The sequence below is a fragment of the Microcaecilia unicolor genome, chromosome 3 (genome assembly GCF_901765095.1).
Source record: "Microcaecilia unicolor chromosome 3, aMicUni1.1, whole genome shotgun sequence".
In the NCBI taxonomy this organism is placed as follows: domain Eukaryota; kingdom Metazoa; phylum Chordata; class Amphibia; order Gymnophiona; family Siphonopidae; genus Microcaecilia; species Microcaecilia unicolor.
In genome coordinates this window covers 110,721,153-110,740,515 of record NC_044033.1, presented here as the reverse complement: position 1 = coordinate 110,740,515, position 19,363 = coordinate 110,721,153, and the positions used below count along the sequence as shown (strand labels likewise).

Sequence of the window (19,363 nt, the reverse complement as noted above, 5' to 3'; positions counted from 1 at the left end):
TTCGAAAGCTAATCAAAAAATGTATTGTTAGTTCAATAAAAAAGATATCATCTTATTTTCTTTTCTACGTTTTATTTTATTTTATTTCTATTAATGACCTTTAAAAGTGGACTAACACAGCTACCACTTCTTTCTACTCAATCATCAACAAACACTAGCTATGCCATAACACAAAGGAATGTCCCCAATGCAGTTTCTCATTTTATCCAATCACAGAGTAGTATTTCCTTCCTACCTATCCAATCCAAGGAAGTTAAAGAAAACAAGCGATGGGATGACGTCAAAAAGTTGAAGCCACTTAGGTTAATCTCTTTCCCCTCGCCCACATAGCCGTCATTCAAGTACACTCAAAACAAAGCAAACAAACGTATGAGCTGCTTTATCCATGTTGTCATTCTTTATTGCTGGTAGCATTTTTATTTGATCCCACTTATATTTTCAAACATGCCTGCTTGTGCAGCATACGGATGAACACAGAGGAAGTGTAATACAGAATAACTTTACATAGGTAGAGTAGTAATTTGTTTTATAAATTTTATTCAGTGTGTCATTTGGAGGGGGTGGTTATAGGGACCCCTAGCATGTGTTATATTCATGCAGAGATTTTTTTTCTCCTGGTAAAGGGCCACTAATACAGACATCATGTTATGAGAATCAGGTGCTCAATATTCAGAGTTTCTATCAATCAATTTATTTATTTACTTATTTAAGACATTTATATCCCACATTAAATATGAATTAGGTTGAAACCTGGGAGCATTTAAAATCTTTTTTTCCTGTGCTTAGATCAGAAGAAAAAGATGGCCTGTAAGAACTTGTTCCTTTTGTTTTGTGGATTGCAGTACTACATTATAAAAATGCACTTGATATTTTTTATTACTACTATTTAAAAGACAGATATTGAATAACGAGGGCCGAACTACCTTCATGTAGAAGTCCAGAGTCAGTCTAAATGTGCCATCATTGTCCAGTTCAGCACACTATTAGCAGCCAAGTTCATACAAAGTTAATTATGTTCAATGGAAAAGAAATCTCTTGGCTCAGGCTGCTTGCTATGTGAATATTCCAACACTGTTTCATTATTGCTACCAAGTATTACATATTAAGGGCATTTGCTTTAAACTTTGTTTAAATTTGTTTATCCAGACCTTACATGCACATAGTATTGCTTTTTAAACCCAAAGGTGAATCCTAAGGGTGGTGGAACAATTAGGTATAAATTGTGTTGTTTCTTACTTTACTTGTTTTGGACTGCTTTGGGTTCTGCTGATCTATACATCTGCTGTCTGGAATTTTGGAAGATGAGAAAATAAAAATTAAGTTTTGGATGTACTCTGTAGAAGTTGTTGTTTACTTTTGCAATGTGTGTATGGATGCCTGTTCTGGTGTATGCATTTTTTTTTGTTACATTTGTACCCCGCGCTATCCCACTCATGGCAGGCTCAATGCGGCTTACATGGGGCAATGAAGGGTTAAGTGACTTGCCCAGAGTCACAAGGAGCTGCCTGTGCCGGGAATTGAACTCAGTTCCAAAGTCCACCACCCTAACCACTAGGCCACTGTCTATACTTATGGCTATGATACCTGAACATGCGGCACCATTAAAGGACAGACTGTTAAATGCCTAGTTGGAAATATATACCCATCTACGTATCCATCTACTTGCTGCCATGAGTAACTGAATTCTGGTATTCTGTGTCACTGTATTTTTAAATGTAAATCACAATGAACCCCGTTTGCTTGGGATAATGTGGGATATAAATGATTTTTTTTTAATTCTTTATCCTCCACATTTTAAGACACTGCCTATCCAGCTGGATGATAATGGCACAAGGAAAGCAAGTTTGGTCCAGTGAAGGCTAACTCAAAATAAACTGTTCCTTAGCTGGACCCTAGTATTACCATATTGAAAATGCAACCATACCATATCTCTGTGGTTATGCTCCACTAATAAGTTAAATGATTATATAAACTTTGGATGCATGACTAGGGACATAAAAATACACTTATTTATTCAATATCACAATTCCTCATGTACAAACACAAAACAACCTTTTAGGGTAGATAGTGTTCACAATGAGCTTCTTTTATTATCGACCAGATAGAGATAAGAGTTTTCAGTTTTGGCACAGTGTAAGTCATTACAAGAACAAAATATAAGAAAACCAATGGACTGCATTAGGAACTTATATCCCATTTAGGGCCCTGTTTACTAAGCAGTGCTAAGGGCGCGCTAGCATTTTCAGCATGCGCTAATAATTAGGATGCACTAAACACTGTCACCCTTAGGAATATATGGGTGACACTAGCATTTAGCTGACCTAAAAATGCTAGCGCAGCTTAGTAAACAGGGCCCTAAGTTATCCTATATAATAATTTGTACCTCCAACGTTCTCTGGCTGGCTGTCTGTCTGGGTTCGTAACATCTCCTGGCGTCAGCAAGCCTCCAGTGTTCCCTTCCCTCTCACTGTCCCGCCCTCGCGTAATGACATAATGATGTCAGAGGAGGGCGGAACAGTGAAAGGGAAGGGAACGCTGGAGGCGAGCTGACATCAGGATGTTATGAACGGAATAGAAGCCAGCCAGCCAGAGAACGTTCAGGTACAAATCACTGGACATGAAGGGGAGGAGAGAATCACGGGACATTGAGGGGAGGGCAGCGCAGAGGAGAATCAATGGACATGGATGGGATAGGAGGAGAGGAGAGAATTGTGGGACACGGATGGGAGGGCAGGGAAGAGGAGAATTGCTGGACATGGAGGGCATGGGATGGGAGGGAATAATCGCTGGACATGGAGGAGAGGGGAAGGGGAGAGAGAAAAAAACGCTTACACGAGAGCCTTCCTAGGGCCCATTTCATTGTTTATTTATTTATTGCATTTGTATCCCACATTTTCCCACCTTTTTGCAGGCTCAATGTGGCTTACATTACATGATGAATAGTGGAAGTACATAAGAAAATAGACATTTAGTATTGCAAAGGATCTTGGGTAAAATGATAATGAAAAAGCATGATAGTATTATAGCAAGCAAATATCGTAAGGCATTTCTGGATATATGTGTAGGAGATCACATTTGTTGATCTTTTTGGCAAACCTTGTTAAAGAGATGGGTCTTCAGTAGCTTGCGGAAGTTAGTTAATTTGTAGATCGCCTTTAGGTTACGTGGTAGCACGTTCCAGAATTGTGTACTCAAGTAGGAAAAGGTTGACGCATGCGTTAGTTTGTACTTTAGGCCTTTGCAATTGGGGAAGTGGAGATTGAGGAATGTGCGGGATGATTTGGTAGCGTTCCTGGGTGGTAAGTCTATCAGATCTGACATGTAGGCTGGGACATCTCCGTGAATGATTTTGTGAACTAGGGTACATATTTTGAACGTGATGCGTTCTCTGAGTGGTAGCCAGTGTAGCTTTTCTCGTAGGGGTTTTGCACTTTCATATTTAGTTTTACCGAATATGAGTCTAGCTGCTGTGTTCTGGGCTGTTTGAAGTTTCTTGATTATTTGCTCTTTGCAGCCAGCATAGAGTGTGTTGCAATAGACTAGATGGCTGAGTACCATTGATTGTACCAGGTTACAGAAGACAGTCCTTGGGAAGAAAGGTCTTACTCTTTTTAATTTCCACATTGAGTAGAACATCTTCTTAGTTGTGTTTTTCGTGTGATTCTCAAGTGTAAGATGACGATCAATGGTAACTTCAAGAATTTATAGGGTGTCCGAAATTGGAAGTTTTAGTTTTGGTGTGTTGATGGTAGTGAATTTGTTCGTGTTGTGTTGAGAGGTGAGTATTAGGCATTGGGTTTTTTCTGCATTGAGTTTGTTGACGAAACGGGCTTGGTTCCACTAGTGATTAAATACAAGAGATCTGTTTGAAATAAAATATTTATTTTTATTATTTTGACTTATAAAACCACTTGCCCCTGAAACATGTTCAAAATAGAATAATCCATCTGTGTAACTAAAATGTAAACATCTACAAAACAGATGAAGATGTGATTCCATGTGCCCCAATGAAAGGAGAGTTTAATTTAACTTCCATTTAATTTCAATGTATTCCATCTTTTTAACACCAGGCTTCCCAAGGCAGATTACAACAGTTAAGATGAACCCTTCAGGAAACTGGACATTCTCACAGAAATCTGGCCATCTGTATTATATAGAACAGTGTAGAAAAATGAGCACAAAATAGAGAGGGGTCCTTTTACAAAGCTGAGCTGAAAAATGGCTTGCTGTAGTGTAGGCGCAGGTTTTGGGTGCGCGCCAATCCATTTTTCAGCACACCTGTAAAAAAGGCCTTTTTAAATTTTTGCCGAAAATGGACATGTGGCAAAATGAAAATTGCCGCGCGTCCACTTTGGGTCAGAGACCTTACCACCAGCCATTGACCTAGCAGTACAGACTCACACAATAACCAGGCGGTAATGACCTGCATGCATCCAAAAGTACAAATTATTTTTCAGACGCGCATATCGGACGTACTCCAAAAATGAAATTACCGCAAAAGCCACATGGTAGTCGGGCAGTAACTCCATTTTGGCGAACGTAGACGCTTACGCGGCTTAGTAAAAGGGCCCCAGAGTTTATAACTTCTGCTTCTACCAGCTACAATAACTTTTTAAGCTTGGAGATATTCAATTTTTATTTCATGATATTTATATCTACATATGGAAGCTTTCAAATAAATTAAAAATCCGTTAAATAAGTTTTTAAAAAATCTTTTGTCCTCCACCTTTTGTCCTAAATAGGAGGCAATAAGAGTTCCTGTGTTAAATTTTTGCACAAAAAAAGTGATCTTAAATCTGGGCTTAGTGAGCGGGAAAGTTCCGTGTTAAAACGGGATAAGCCCAAATTTTATCGAACCTTAGTAAAAGGGCCCTGTGGTAAACTAAGCGGGGGCAGGACAAACTAAAGCCACACAAGGAATACAGGTAAATGAAAATACAATTTATTGTATCAGGTAGGGGTCCTGTTTCATTCACAGGTGGGGGTAAATTCCAACACAAAACTAGCCTGCAACCATAGCAATATTCTTGGGTGGCCTGCTCCTGCGGGGTTACAGCATACCTTACTGTCTCCCAATCCGACGGCACACTTTATTTGTCTCTAGCTTGGTTCATCAGAGTTATCAATGTAGTGTCTAGAAGTTACTTGGGTCAAACACTCAAAGGTACAAGGTTCCAAGCTGGATTTGGTCTACCTGACTGTAGCAGTTGCAGTTCACAAGAAGGTGGTAGAAGCAAACACAGTTGGGCATCGCAGTTTCCCTCTGGGCCTCCTTAACATAGTTGCTCCGGGCTTTTATACTTCCTGGATCTTGCCTTCCTGGCTCCACTCCCTCCTGTCAGTGTTGCCCCGAAACCCGCCCAAAAAGTTCACACCCCACCCCCGCTGTCATCAACCCCGCCCCCGCCATCATCGAGTCCGCCCCCGCCATCATCAACTCCGCCTCCTCCATCATCGACCCCCACCTCGTCCGTCATCGGCCCCGCCTCCTTCGTCATCGGCCCCGCCCAAAATGTCACTAGCCCCACCCAAAATGTCATCTAACCCCGCCCAAAAATCACTAGCCCCGCCCCCAGCGGCCCGAAAAACCGCACAAAAACCACCGAAAAAACCCAAAAACCAGCCCAAAAAACCGCGACCCGCAGCAGGCAAAAATTTCCCGCAGCGGGTCGTGGAAAACCGCCCAATTAGGCGGGAAAACCGCCCAACTGGCAACCTTGCCTCCTGTGTCACTTCCCCCTTAGGCGGGATTATGGGTTTTAAGGTGGCTCTGACACTGTGTGGGAGTATGCTTAAGGGGATGTGGCAATGTCCTATAGACTCTCTTACAGGCCCTTAGCCTAGTAAATATACTTCTTAGTTTCTCAAGGACCTCTGATATGCGCATTCAATCCAGTGCTGAGCTACAAAGTCCATTAAGTCTTAGTTCTACTCTGTATAGGAATCAAGGGATAACAATACGAAACTTAGCTGCAGTAATAAAATATATAGGATATCCTCTAAGAGTTACTTCTAAACTACATTTACAAAGTTATAAATACTGTAAAATATAATTTGCAGTGCAGAATTTACATTTATGCTTCACACTGAAACTGTAAATCAAAAACAAGTTTACAATTTGAAAGCTTCTTTTGGGCAACAAGCCCAGTGATTATTTCTTTGGAATAGGCTCAACATTCTCTGCACTGAATGCACTTTAGAGTGTTTGCCAATCCAAGAAATTAGTTTCATGAGGCAGCTCAACCTATTTTTTCTTCCTTTTTTATTAACTTCAGGTGCATTATGAGCATTTTTTTTAGCAGAAGGCAATTATAAAGGGCATGGTTGGCTAAGCAAGGAGTCTATTGTCCTTGGCCTTTCCCTTATAAGTTTGAGTCACTAGAAACATTTCTACACAGATCTCACCAACATAGTCATTTGCACAGTTTTGCAGAACAGTGACTAAGTGCAGGTTTGTACTTTCTGACCACAAAGCAACTAAGTAAAGATGCAATCAGAACACATGAGAAAGCTTCTCCGGTTGGAAATAAGGGTTCAGGAAAAGCATGCTTTTTGGTACATTTCATAATAGGCAATACGCCTTTGGTGAGGATCTGTCCATCCATCTGCATGTACAGATTAAGAACAGGAGCGCAGCAGTAATGAGGTGGTGGGAAGACCTGGCCCTTCCACCCAAAGAAACAGCAGAGCGGCAGCAGATGAAGACTCCCAACACTAGCTGGCAGGGACCTGGAGATGAGCAGTCACTGCCTGTAGTGGCCTCCAAATCCCACCTGACCACATGATCTAGCTAGGATTGATATGGCTGGATATATTAGGGGTAATTCCATAGAGAAGGTGCCAAAACTGTACATAAATGACCAGAATGTTGGCAATACAAACATAAATGCCAATATTCCGCTACACTCTATTCTATAAAATGGCAAAATGTGATGGTGCGTAGTGTGCAGGTGGGCATACATATGGGCATAGGCGCCCAGTATAAGAGGCTTGGAGAGGCTAAGCCTCCCCTGCTGTGCTCTGAGGGGTTTAAATTGTTGATTTACCTCCATCCTCATAGCAGGAGCTGCAGTGAAAGCCCTCTAGCCTTGTGTAACCAGTTGTAGAAACTGGTTTATGGTTTGTTTACCTTACTGCTGGGAGAGCAAGGGGGGTTGGCTGGAGGTGTCTTGGGTTGCCAGGGAGATATTTAACGAGGATGACTTCCTGACCTGCACTGAGGACAGATAGCAGCAGAATCGGATACTGGGCCAGCATGATCAGAAAAAGTCACCAGACAACAAAGGTAGAAAAGATCATTTTATTTTCTTTATAGTGTTTGGAATATGTCCACTTTGAGAATCAGGTGCTCAACATTAAAAGTTTATATTTATTTACTTATTTATGGCATTTTAACCCACATTAAACATGAATTAGGGTGTTTTGTGGCTCTACATGAGAATTGTGATGATATGATCCCTTGTTTCATATTGTTGACGGTCTGCATTTTCCATATGGGTGGTATATTGGTGTATTAGGTTCTGCCCAGTGTAATATTTATGGTACAGTAAGGTTCTGAGCGTGTTTTTGCACAAAGTTGTGCATAGTGTTTTGTAGTTGAGTGATTGTGCTTAGAATATGCTTTGAGCAACCACTTTATTCTTTGACATATGATACATATCTAATATCTAAATTTAATAAAAGGTATTAATTGTGACTTTTATTTTTATTTATTTATTTTTTCTGTGTGTTAGACAATTATGGATTTAAGCTCCACCCCTGGCCCCACCCCCTTTAGCCTCCCCAAACAGTTGGGCCACCGACCGTCTATGCATATGGGCATAAGCATCTGCAACAGCTCTATGTCGGGTGTAAGAGATTGTGGCTAAATTATATGCGCATATTTGTATTGCTATGCTGGTGTTCTATGAAGGAAATAGGCACCTACTTTTCTTTATAGAAAAGGCTTCCTTGGTGCCTACAAATAGAAACCCTGTTATAGAATTGGCTTCACTGAGCATAGTACTGCTCTCCAAGTCATAGTAAAAAAGAAGAGAAAGTGCCAGAGGAAAGAAGAGGAAGGGATGGGGGAGGGTGAAAGGAAAGGAGAAAGCAAGGGGTAAGGAAAAGAAGATGGAAAGTCTTTGCCCTCTAACTTTCCCACACACATAGACCAAGACCTCAATGTGTATACATACCATCAAATCCAACACCTTCTTGCCCCCCTTACAGGCCCGAGTTTGCTAGTGGTGAAAGGAAAAATGTGCCATTGTGTCAAGCTATGGGCTAGATATGCTACCACAATAGCATACCCTAACACCATTAACACATATTACTAGTACATAATGTGGGGCCTGAAGCAAATACCTGTTTGGCTAGGTTTACTAAAAAGCACTAGGAGTGTATACTTTTCACCCTCTTCCTTTTGTTCCTACTCCTTTCACTACTTTACAAGGCATGTAGTCAGAGTGCTGGGAGGGTTCCTCCAATGATCTATCAGGGCCATTTTCATGATGGCTCCTAGTGGCAAAATATGTGGGTACTTTTGAATCTGTGTGTTTTATCAAACTTATTAAAAGGTGGCAAGGGTATCTGTGCTTTCAGTTACATACTGGAGAGCATGCATGTACATCTGAAACTTTAATATGTCCACCCCTGACCAAACCTCTAGGAACACTTACTTTTTCAATGATTAAATTTAGCCATTCTGCACGGGTAGACTTTCAAAATACCTCACCTGGATCCCTCATTCCCACAGTTGAACAGCTAGATTTTTAAAGAATCTAGCTGACCCAGTATGCTGTGATTGTGACTCATGACTGCAATGAAAGCAGTCATGAGTCACAATCACACCATACTGGGACACTAACAACTTTTCTCTCTTTTCATCCATTTCTTTCTCATCTCCCCAATAGTACTGATGTCTCTGTACCTGAGTATCAATCCACTTGGCCCCTTCAGGAGAATGTTCCACTCGCCCATAAAAGTGCACAGGAAGCATGAACTCTGGGCGTGCTTTCTCCCAGGGATTTCCATAGCGCAGCCAATCATCAGCTTCTTCTACCTGGAAAGAAAAAAGTATCAAGTAAAGCAGGCTTTTAAATATATTACAGAGAAATCTATTTCAACAATAATGGAAAACGTACAACTATCATGGACAACTGTTAAGATTTTTTGTAAGTCAAGGAAAATACTAGAATAGAAGAATCATCATGGCTTCTGTGAAAGACATTTCAACAAATATGCAGTCGCTCATGGCTATGCAAGAAAGTCAATTTGAGCACCAGAAATGAGGCAAAACTCTTAAAAGAGTAAGTGATTAGGTCATAAAAGCATAAGAAAGGGTATGCTGAGTCAAACAAGATCCACTGATCCCAGCATCCTATCTCCGACAGTGCCCAGATCGCAAAAAGTTGATCCTATTTCTGATAGCTCATTTCCAGAGATGGGTAATGGTGTTCCCATGATTACCTGGCTAATATTTTTTTATGGACATTTTCAGGAACTTGTACAAATCTCTTCTGAATCCCCGCTATGTTAGCTGTCTTGACTACATCCTCCGGCAAAAAATTCCACAACATAGTTATATACTGTATGAAAAAACTCTTCTACGATTCATAGCCCATAAGCTACGAGTCATTGTGCTGCTTAGAGGCCTATAGAAATCAAAGTTATGTAACCTGACTCTGAGCATTCAGATCACATGAAAAATTGTTAATACTAATAGATGATTTTGATATGCCAGATGTTTATTGGGGTATGCCTATTACAGGGTCTTCTAGAAGCAGGGATATCATGGATTCTCTATAGGGAGAGCTGTTCTAGCAGTTGGTAATGGAATCCATGTAGGATGGGGCCATACTGGACTTAGTGCTTACGAATGGGGATAGTGTTTCTGATATTATAGTGGGTGATCATTTGGCATCCAGTGATTAGTGGATGGTGTGGTTTAATATTACTACAGGCATGGAAAGGGTTCATTCAAAAGTAAAGGTTCTAGACTTAAAACATACTAACTTTATTCAGATGGGGGATTACCTCAAGGAGTGGTTAGATGGAAGGAAACATATAGAAAAAGTAGGAAAGTAGTGGGCAAAACTGAAGGAAGCTATTGTAAGGGCAGCAAACCTTTTTGTAAGGAAAGATAATAAAAGTAATAGAAAAACAAGGCCTTTGGTTCTCAAAAGTAGCAGCTGAAAAGGTAAGAAAAAAGAGGTTAGCCTTCATAAGCTACAAGAGATTGCAGAAAGAGAAAGACAGGCAACAATATCTGGAAAAACTAAGAGAAGCTGGTAAAGTAGTCAGGAAAGCAAAGATGAATATGGAAGACAAAAAAGCCAATATGGTAAAAAGGGAGACAAAATCTGTAATAGGGTAGACATCCTTGATGGTGTACATAACACAAGGAAGGACCTAGCAAAGCTTAAAGAATGGTCCAGAATTTGGCAGCTAAGATTTAATAGCAAATCTCTTCAAAACTGCATAGAGCAATATTATAACAGAAACTAAATTACTTCAATTGCTCTAACTCATTAGGAAAAAGATGAGAAGATGAACAACTATGTTTTCATTTTGTTACGTTTTATATATATAGCCTCATACGTCCAGGGTACCTTTATAGAAAATTAGGACACCACTGACTGACATTCATCATAGGCTACCACCACCTGCCAAGTGCTGCCGAGAAAAACTCTCCTATTTCAAAATGAGAGAAAAGTCTGCAGCACTACGGCATATGGGACTATCAATTTTAATAAACACAGGTTCAAATACTCATCTAACCTAATTCGACCCCACCAAAAAACTTGTAAAAGGGTCAAAACGAAAAAGAAGAAAATGTAAACATCAAAAAACTTTGGGATACACTTGTCAGATTTAAATATAGTCACTTAGCTTTTGCCCTTTAAAAAGCTCCGTAAGAGGTTAATTAATTTCAATTATCCATGGTAGTAACTTCTTAACTCGACGTGTAACTCCCACTCTTTCTCATTCTAATTCCTCGACAGGATTAGGACTCCTACTGTTTCGATTTCTTCATCAGGAGAAACAATAAGAAATGTATGAAAGAGAAATGTATGAAGCTTTCTTATTGTTTCTCCTGATGAAGAAATCGAAACAGTAGGAGTCCTAATCCTGTCGAGGAATTAGAATGAGAAAGAGTGGGAGTTACACGTCGAGTTAAGAAGTTACTACCATGGATAATTGAAATGAATTAACCTCTTACGGAGCTTTTTAAAGGGCAAAAGCTAAGTGACTATATTTAAATCTGACAAGTGTATCCCAAAGTTTTTTGATGTTTACATTTTCTTCTTTTTCGTTTTGACCCTTTTACAAGTTTTTTGGTGGGGTCGAATTAGGTTAGATGAGTATTTGAACCTGTGTTTATTAAAATTGATAGTCCCATATGCCGTAGTGCTGCAGACTTTTCTCTCATTTTGAAATAGGAGAGTTTTTCTCGGCAGCACTTGGCAGGTGGTGGTAGCCTATGATGAATGTCAGTCAGTGGTGTCCTAATTTTCTATAAAGGTACCCTGGACGTATGAGGCTATATATATAAAACGTAACAAAATGAAAACATAGTTGTTCATCTTCTCATCTTTTTCCTAATGAGTTAGAGCAATTGAAGTAATTTAGTTTCAGCTAAGATTTAATGCAATGCAGGGTTATGTATTTGGGCTGCAAAAATGTATGGGAACAGTACAGTTTAGGGGATGAAGAACTTTTGTGCACAAGAGGAATGGGACTTGAGTGTGATTGTGCCTGATGATCTTAAGGTGGCAAAACAGATAGAAAAGGCGATGGCAAAAGCTAGAAGGATGCTTTGGTGCACAGGGAAAAGAATGACCAGTAGGAAGAAGGAGGTGATGATGCCCCTGAATAAGACTCTGATGAGACCTCATTTAGAATATTGTGCGGTCTCCCGAATACAGAATTCTGGAGACCACACCTTAAAAAAGATATAAGTAAGATGGAGTTGGTCCAGAGGGCAGCTACTAAAATGGTCAGTAGTCTTCATCACAATGCGTATGGGGACAGACTTAAAGATCTCAATATGCATACTTTAGAACAAAGGTGAGAGAGGGGAGATACGTTTAAATACCTTCATGTCATAAATGCACAGGAAGCAAGTCTCTTTTGATTGAAAGGAAACTCTGGAATGAGGGGCATAGGATGAAGGTGAAAGGGGACAAACTTAGAAGTAATCTGAGGAAATACTTCTTCATGAAAAGGGTAGTGAAATCATGGCAAAGCCTCCCGTCAAAATTCTTTCTGAAAAATCTTGTTAAATTTGAAATAGGTTTTTCCTTTTCCAAGATTCTACAGTTAGTTTGAGTAAACCCAAAATTCAAATTTTGCTTATATTTCTAAAGGGCATTTTGAATCAATATGGAGCTTACTAATATGTATGTCTCAAGGTGCTGAGTCAACAAGGAGGAAGATTTCTAGGAGTTTCAATGGTACAATTAGTTTTAAGATGAGGTAGCAGGGAAGTGGCATGTGCCACTGAAATCTGCAGAGGTGAATGATGTGGATAGAAGACTAGGGAGCACTTATCAGGGCAGGAGTGGCTCCCATCTGGATAAATAACAGTAAGAAGGATATTCAGCAGAACTATTAGAGAGAGCTAAAGAACATGATTTCCTACGACCATCTTGGCATTATACGGGGCAGTCTGTGGGCAGAGCCTGGGTGGAGTTAGAGGTTATCTGATTAGTGATGACATTCAGACCTTTAACTGGATAGCTACTCAGATAAAATTAGGACAGCAAAAAGGCTGTCCCAAGTTAGCTGGTTAGTGATCTGAATATCACCACTAACCGAATAACACAAATGGTCAACCATGAGTTTGGATATTCAGTAGCAGCCATTATCCTGATATTGCAGCTGAATAAGTGGATTTTTTTTTACCCATGTTAAAAAATGTTGACTACTGTAAGCTCAATATTGGGGGGGGGGGGGGGGGGGGGGGGGGATTAATTACCATCTCATGTTAAATTCTTCATAGACTGAGATGTCCATTGTTGGTTAGACAAAATGAGGCTGATATTCAAAGTGATTTAAGTAGGCAGGAACCTCTCTTGCCCTCTTAGCTTCCTGCCGCCTAACCGGGGATATACAGCAGCACTTAACCAGACAGTGCCACTGAATATCCCTTGAGACCGCCCATACAAAAAGTGGGCAGGTCAGGGGCAGCATTGGGGAGGAGCCCCAGGTTATGTGGGTGCCGGCAATATTCAGTGCCAGCACCCAAATAGCTATGCAGCTTCATTTAGGATAGCTCAAGAGCTGTCCTAAATAAGGTTGCTTAGCTATGCGGGTGCCAGCTCCCCCATAATTTTTATTTATTTTTCTTTACTAAAGCCTCCGAGCCCCCTCAAGCCCCCCCCCCCCGCTAATGTCCCCTTCTCTCCCTTCCCTCTCTCAACCCGCATCGACCCCCCCCCCCCCCACCCACCCATGCAGGCAGGCCATCCCTCTGGGCCTACCTCCCTGGTGGTGCAGTGGGGTCATTGGAGCAGAAGCACAGTGGGATCACAGGGGGCAGGAGCAAAGTACTGTGAGCTGTCATGAGAGGTCGTGGCACATCAAGCGGCAGGGATACAGGTAGGCCCAGAAGGAGGGCCTGCCTGTACAGCTGGAGGGGGCCTTGATGTGGGCTGGGAGGGAGGAGGGAAAGAAGGGGACATTGGCAGGGGGCTTGAGGGGTTTGGGGGCTTTAGTAAGAAAAAAAAAATGTTAAGCAGCCGGCTGGCCAAATATTCAGCCAGAGCCATATACCTTTTATGCAGCCGTGGCTGAATATTGGCCGGGCCTGCATAAGTGCCGGGTGCCCAGCCCGCCCAAAAAAATCCCTGATATTCAGTGCCGGTGCCCAGACATGGCCCAGCATTGAATATTGGGGGATAAGTTAGCCAGCAACAAGGGGGGGGGATCTATCTAAAGATGAGACTGCATATAAATTTTCATGACTACACAAGCCCCCTCCTTAGGTGTAATCTTTACTCCAGTACCAAAATGGGTATATGATGGAGTATATAGTAAGTTGCCAGTTCCCTTTAACAACACCCCCTCACTGGGTCACCTTAAAGGCTGGGCCCTGGAATGCTTAGTAGAGAGGGTATAGACTAGTGGACTCAAGGCAGTTAAAACCATAAAAAGGAAGACAAACCAGGTAGGCCCAGGGAAGGAAGGAACTGGCCTCCAGTATATGCAGCTACCACATATGTGTAAAATACCAAAACATAGATAGGAAAAGAGTCTTGTTTGAATGGTGGAAAATTCTGACCTTTGCGTTATGGAAGGAGCATTTCCTTTTCTTGTTTGATTACTGCTGAGTTTAAGCTGTTTCCCTGTGCACACTGTGAAGTTCCTGTGACCTGATAGGAATCAGACCTTTGCTTTTGTTTCCTGGAGAACTACCGAGTTAACAGCCTGTGAAGAAACTGGTTACTAGATGTTTCCTTTTTTTGACTGTGCAATAAAAGAAACTTGTGTTCTTTTTTTACTCACAATCTGGCTCTGTATTCTGAAGGTCCATGCATGCTGCCACAGTCATTCTATTTCATATTTAATTTAATTTGGGCATTTATAGTCCACTTAACGGTTAAGTTCTAGGTGAAGTGTACAGTTAACTTATACAGCATTAAAATGGTTTGCTTACATAGAACAGATATACAGATATAAACAATAGCTAGTTACATAATTGGATCAAATACAAATTGGGGAACAAGAACAAACTGGGGGAACTAGAGAAAAGTACATTAAAAAATATGCATGTGCTGATCTTGCACAAAAACTGAACATGGTTGGGTTCATATGCAAAGCTGGGGAAATAGAGGGCATCCTACTTTGGCTAGGAATACCACTAAATGTTTAACAGTAAACATTCTTTCAATTCGGGGTGGAGGTATGGCATACACAGTTCCTGGTTTCTGGCTGATAATGGTTGGTTATGGGTTGGAGAGTTGGGATCCAAAGTATATTGTGGTAGTGATGGGATTTGCATTTCTAAGTTAAAAGAAGGCAAATCTATTAATCTCCACAGCTCTGCACTAAATTAGGTGCTTAGGTTAAAGGGATTAACCCTGCACTAGAAAGGGACCAAAAGAAGTGCAGCCAGAGCTGGACAGGCAGATATTTTTCCCTTTTTTTCTCAGTGTGCATTAGTGGGAAAGTGTTGTAGGCCTGAATGGAATGGTTACTCCAAGCCTTAGTGTAGGGGCAAAAGCAGCGGCAGTGCATTGTGCAGGCCCAGTTTGAACAACAGCAAGCTTTCCAAAAATCTCTGGCTCAGGTGGTTCAAGTGCTGCAGAGGCCAATATCCCAGCAAACTCACCAGTCCCAAAGATGACCCCTGAAGATGTTCCGGATTATTTTCTGGCAAACTTTGAATGGACTGCTCAAATGGCTGGGTGGCCAGAAACAATATGGACTGCTTACTTAGGGAACCTTGCAATCAGTAGCAGCCATGCTGCTTTCCAAGACACTAACCCAGAAGGGAGAGCTACATAAGAAGACATCGAGGCCACTATCTTGAAATAGGCGGAATGTACTCCAGACAGTTCTTGAAGATTCTTCTGCAGGGTTAAGGATATTGCCTGGAAATGACTGCAACCAGAAGGAAAGACAAGAGTGGAGATAGTCAAGGTCATTCTCCTGGAACCGTTCGTAGATGACCTGACTGCCCATGAGGCAGTGGGTATGCCAGCATCCCAAACTGGCACTGGAGAGTGCTCTGAAGGTGGTGGAGGTTTTCCATCAAGCTCAATCTGTGCCTGAGAAATCTAGACTGAAGGAAAGGAAGCTGTCGTAGAGCCCTAGGAGTCAGAAGGGAAGGGTGAAATGAATGGTGCTACAGTTGCCAAAGATGTAGCGCCCTCTACCACCTCAAGCTTGAGGGTTAGACCTTTCCACTTGCTTCAACTGTGGGGAAAAGGAACACTGTGCCAGAGATTGCCCAGTAGTAGAAGAGGACCCTATGGACATTAATCTAGTGAATTCCCATACCTGTAATTTTGTGGATGTTCCCCATCTAGGAGTGCAGAACTTTGTGATTCTAGTTGAGCTGGATAGGACTCTCCTCAAGCACTGATGGAGTCCAAAAGTGTGAAAACACTTATACAGAGGGGGATAATATACAGACTTCAAGTTGATTATAAGCAAACAGTGACTTTATCTTGTATGCCTGGAGACCAGAGGCAGTATCTCACTGCTCAGGTTGCAATTCAAACCCCAGCGAGGCATAACAAGTTGGAAATTGGAGTTTTACCTTGGCTTCACTACCCAGTTGTCCTGGATTGGGGCTACCCAGGTTTTGGGGCTGTCTGGACACAGACAACTTCTGCAGCAGAGAAGTTGAAGGAAAAATCCTTTCCAGAGATCTTCTCGCTGGAAGATCCAGAACTATGTGTAGAGAATCCTAAAGTGCCTAAATCCTGGCAGCAACATTCATTAGAAAAGTCATGTTATACCCAGAATCTAGGAGCGGCAGTAGATGAGGACCCTGACACAGAGGAGGTCATTCAAGATACACTAGATCCTGTAGATAGCTTACCTGAGTGGAGTGGAGAGGAAAATCCTGCTGATTTTAAGAGAGGCACATGGAAGACAAATCCTTTAGAGAGGCGTGAGCTAAGGTGCTAAGAACAGACAACCAAGACCTCTCTAAAGCAGGTCTCCTTTTTTAATAATGAAACATGATTTATTATATAGGGTAACCAAAGGAACCCTAGAAGAAGAAGAGGTAGAACAGTTATTAGTATCTCAGCCCTATCGTAGGCAAGTGTTTATTTATTTAACAAATTTACAACCCGCTCATCACAACTACCTGAGCGGACTACAACAAACATACATAAAGTCAATAACAAACATCTTAAAATATACACATAAAATTCAGCAGAACACCCAACCACCCACCCAATCCTCAAATCTCTCCTCAAGAAAATGCCCTATGAAACAAATATGTCTTTAGTTGCTTCTTAGAGAAAAAACTTGCCGCAGTTCAAAGGGAAGAAAGTTCTACAATCTAGGTCCTATCACAAAAAAGGCCCAAGAATGAACCTCCTCCAGAAGAATCTGTTGAAATGAGGGAACATCCAATAAACACTGACCCTGAGACCTAAGACTCCGCACAGGACATTAAGCCCGCAAACTCTTAACAAGAACCGGCGGAGCATAATCATGAAGCACCTTAAACACCAACATTAAAATTTCAATCTGAATGCGCCACATTATGGGCAACCAATGCAATGATATCAAGTGCGGTGTAATGATCCATTCTACAAGAACACACAATCATACGAACAGCTGAATTCTGGGCCACTTGAAAGGTTATTAAGGTGGCCTGAGGCAGGCCATACAGAACAGCATTGCAATAATAAGGGATTACATAGCTCTGTATAACAGGGGCAGTACATAGGTAAGGCAGTACATAGCTCTGTAGAACAACCCAAAAGTTCTCTACAGAGAGTAATGCAGCTGGCCCAAGTCATTTGTTAAGGGGCCACTTAGGGGAAGAGAAAACCCAAGAGCACATAATGGCCCAGTTTTTTTTATCAAGGGAGATGACTTTGGACCTTAGGTCTTTTCACGATTCAAACCTCTTCGAGTTCCCTTTGGAGACCAGCTCTTGGCCACCCAGAAAGTGGATCTGGTGCGATTGATTCATCATAATATAGCTGTATTCTCCAATATCCTGGGACAAATGCATCATCACGGACCTTACCGAATTCTGGAAGCCCAGCACCAGACAGTGGCTACGAAAGTAAAAGAGATGCTTGAACTTGAGGGTCATCAAAGAATCTATCAGCAATTGGCCATTGCCCATAGTACAGCTCCCAAGCCAGACTGGAGCATTTGTTTCTGCATTGACTTCTGGAAGGTTAATGTAGTTTCTAAACTCAAAAAGCCCATCCAATGTTGAGAATTGACCATGAAACTGTGAGAAGCCCACTTCATTTCAACATTGGACCTGCCCTATGGGCATTGGCAGGTACCTCTTACTCCAGCGGCTAAAGAAAATAATTATCTTCTACACATCAGGGTTTATTCCACTTCACTGGTTGCCCTTCAGATTTCATGAGGTCTCCACTACATTTCAGCACCTGTTGAGACCCCATGGTGATTATGCGGCAGTAACCTATGGAACTTTGTAAGTCTAAGTGCTTTGAAAATACATCTCTATGCAATCTTCAGTAAAGACTGGAAGATCCATTTCATCCAAGTAGAAGTAGTTCTATCAAGTCTAAGGGAAGCTGGGTTGATAGCAAACTTGAAGAAGTGCTTTTTGGGAAGACAAGTAGTCCAGTACTTGGGGTACTCCAATAGAAAGGGAAAGGTGAGGTGCCAGTTTGTGCCCTCCTTGGACTGGTCATGTATTACCATCAGCTCATTCCAGGTTCCACTGAAAAGATCGCTTTTACAAAAAAAGCTACAGATAAGGCTCACTGGTCCTTGAACTGGATGCCACTTTCCAAGGACTGAAAGATGCCCTCTGCTCTGAGCCAGTTTTGATTAGCCTTGACTTCAGTCGACCATTTCATGTACAGACTGATGCATCTGATATGAGCCTTATTGTAGTCCTGGCACAAGAAGTTGATGAGGAAGAACTCCTTGTGCATCCTCATGAGAAGAACTATATGGTGATTGAAAAAGAGATCATGACTGTCAAACAGGTTCTAAAAGCATTCCAATATTATTTGCTAGGGCACTTGTTTATTACCATGATAACAGACCATCAGCTCCTCAAGTGCCTGGCCTGCCATAAGGTAAAATTATGTGGACGTTCCTAAGTCTCCACCCCTTCCAGTTTGATGTGCATCATTGGGCTGGCTTAGACCACCAGAAAGCTGATTTCCTCTCTCGGGAGGTAGCCCCCACTAATACAGGTACTCAACAGGGCATCACTGAACTGAGGGGGAGGATATGTGATGTATAGGACAGAGGCATAGCCAGACCTACTATTCTGGGTGGGCCCACAGTTAACTTGGGTGGGCCCTTCCAACCCCTCCTTAGCCCAACACCTTCCATCGCCCCCAAAGACCAGCATTTGCCCCCTCTCTGAATCACCCTGTCCCTCCCTGGTGTACCTCAGAGGTGTCCCAGTGGCCACTGCAATTCATCTTCTCTGCTTGCATTGGCCCCTGTGAATTTCCTTTGCCATGTCCCACCAGTGAGGAAACAGGTCCCGCCAGTGAGGAAACAGGACGTAATGTCAGCAAAGGGAAGACTACAGGGGCTGGCGCAGGAAGTGAAGATGAATTGCTGCAGCCACTGGAACGCCTCTGGCATATGCCAAGAAGAGATGGGGAGGGGGGATTTAAAGAGGGGGCGGATGCCAGGTTACCAAAGGAGGAGAGTGATGCGCCACTGCTGATTGGGCCTG

General features: G+C 41.9%; 1 protein-coding gene across 1 annotated transcript in view; it reads right to left on the bottom strand.

The window, feature by feature from the left end:
* Positions 1-19,363, bottom strand: part of PYGB (glycogen phosphorylase B) — a 189,812-nt gene that overhangs the window by 86,752 nt on the left and 83,697 nt on the right. The window contains 1 exon segment of the mRNA XM_030196276.1: positions 8,912-9,043. Within this exon segment, the coding sequence (XP_030052136.1) occupies positions 8,912-9,043 (132 nt within the window).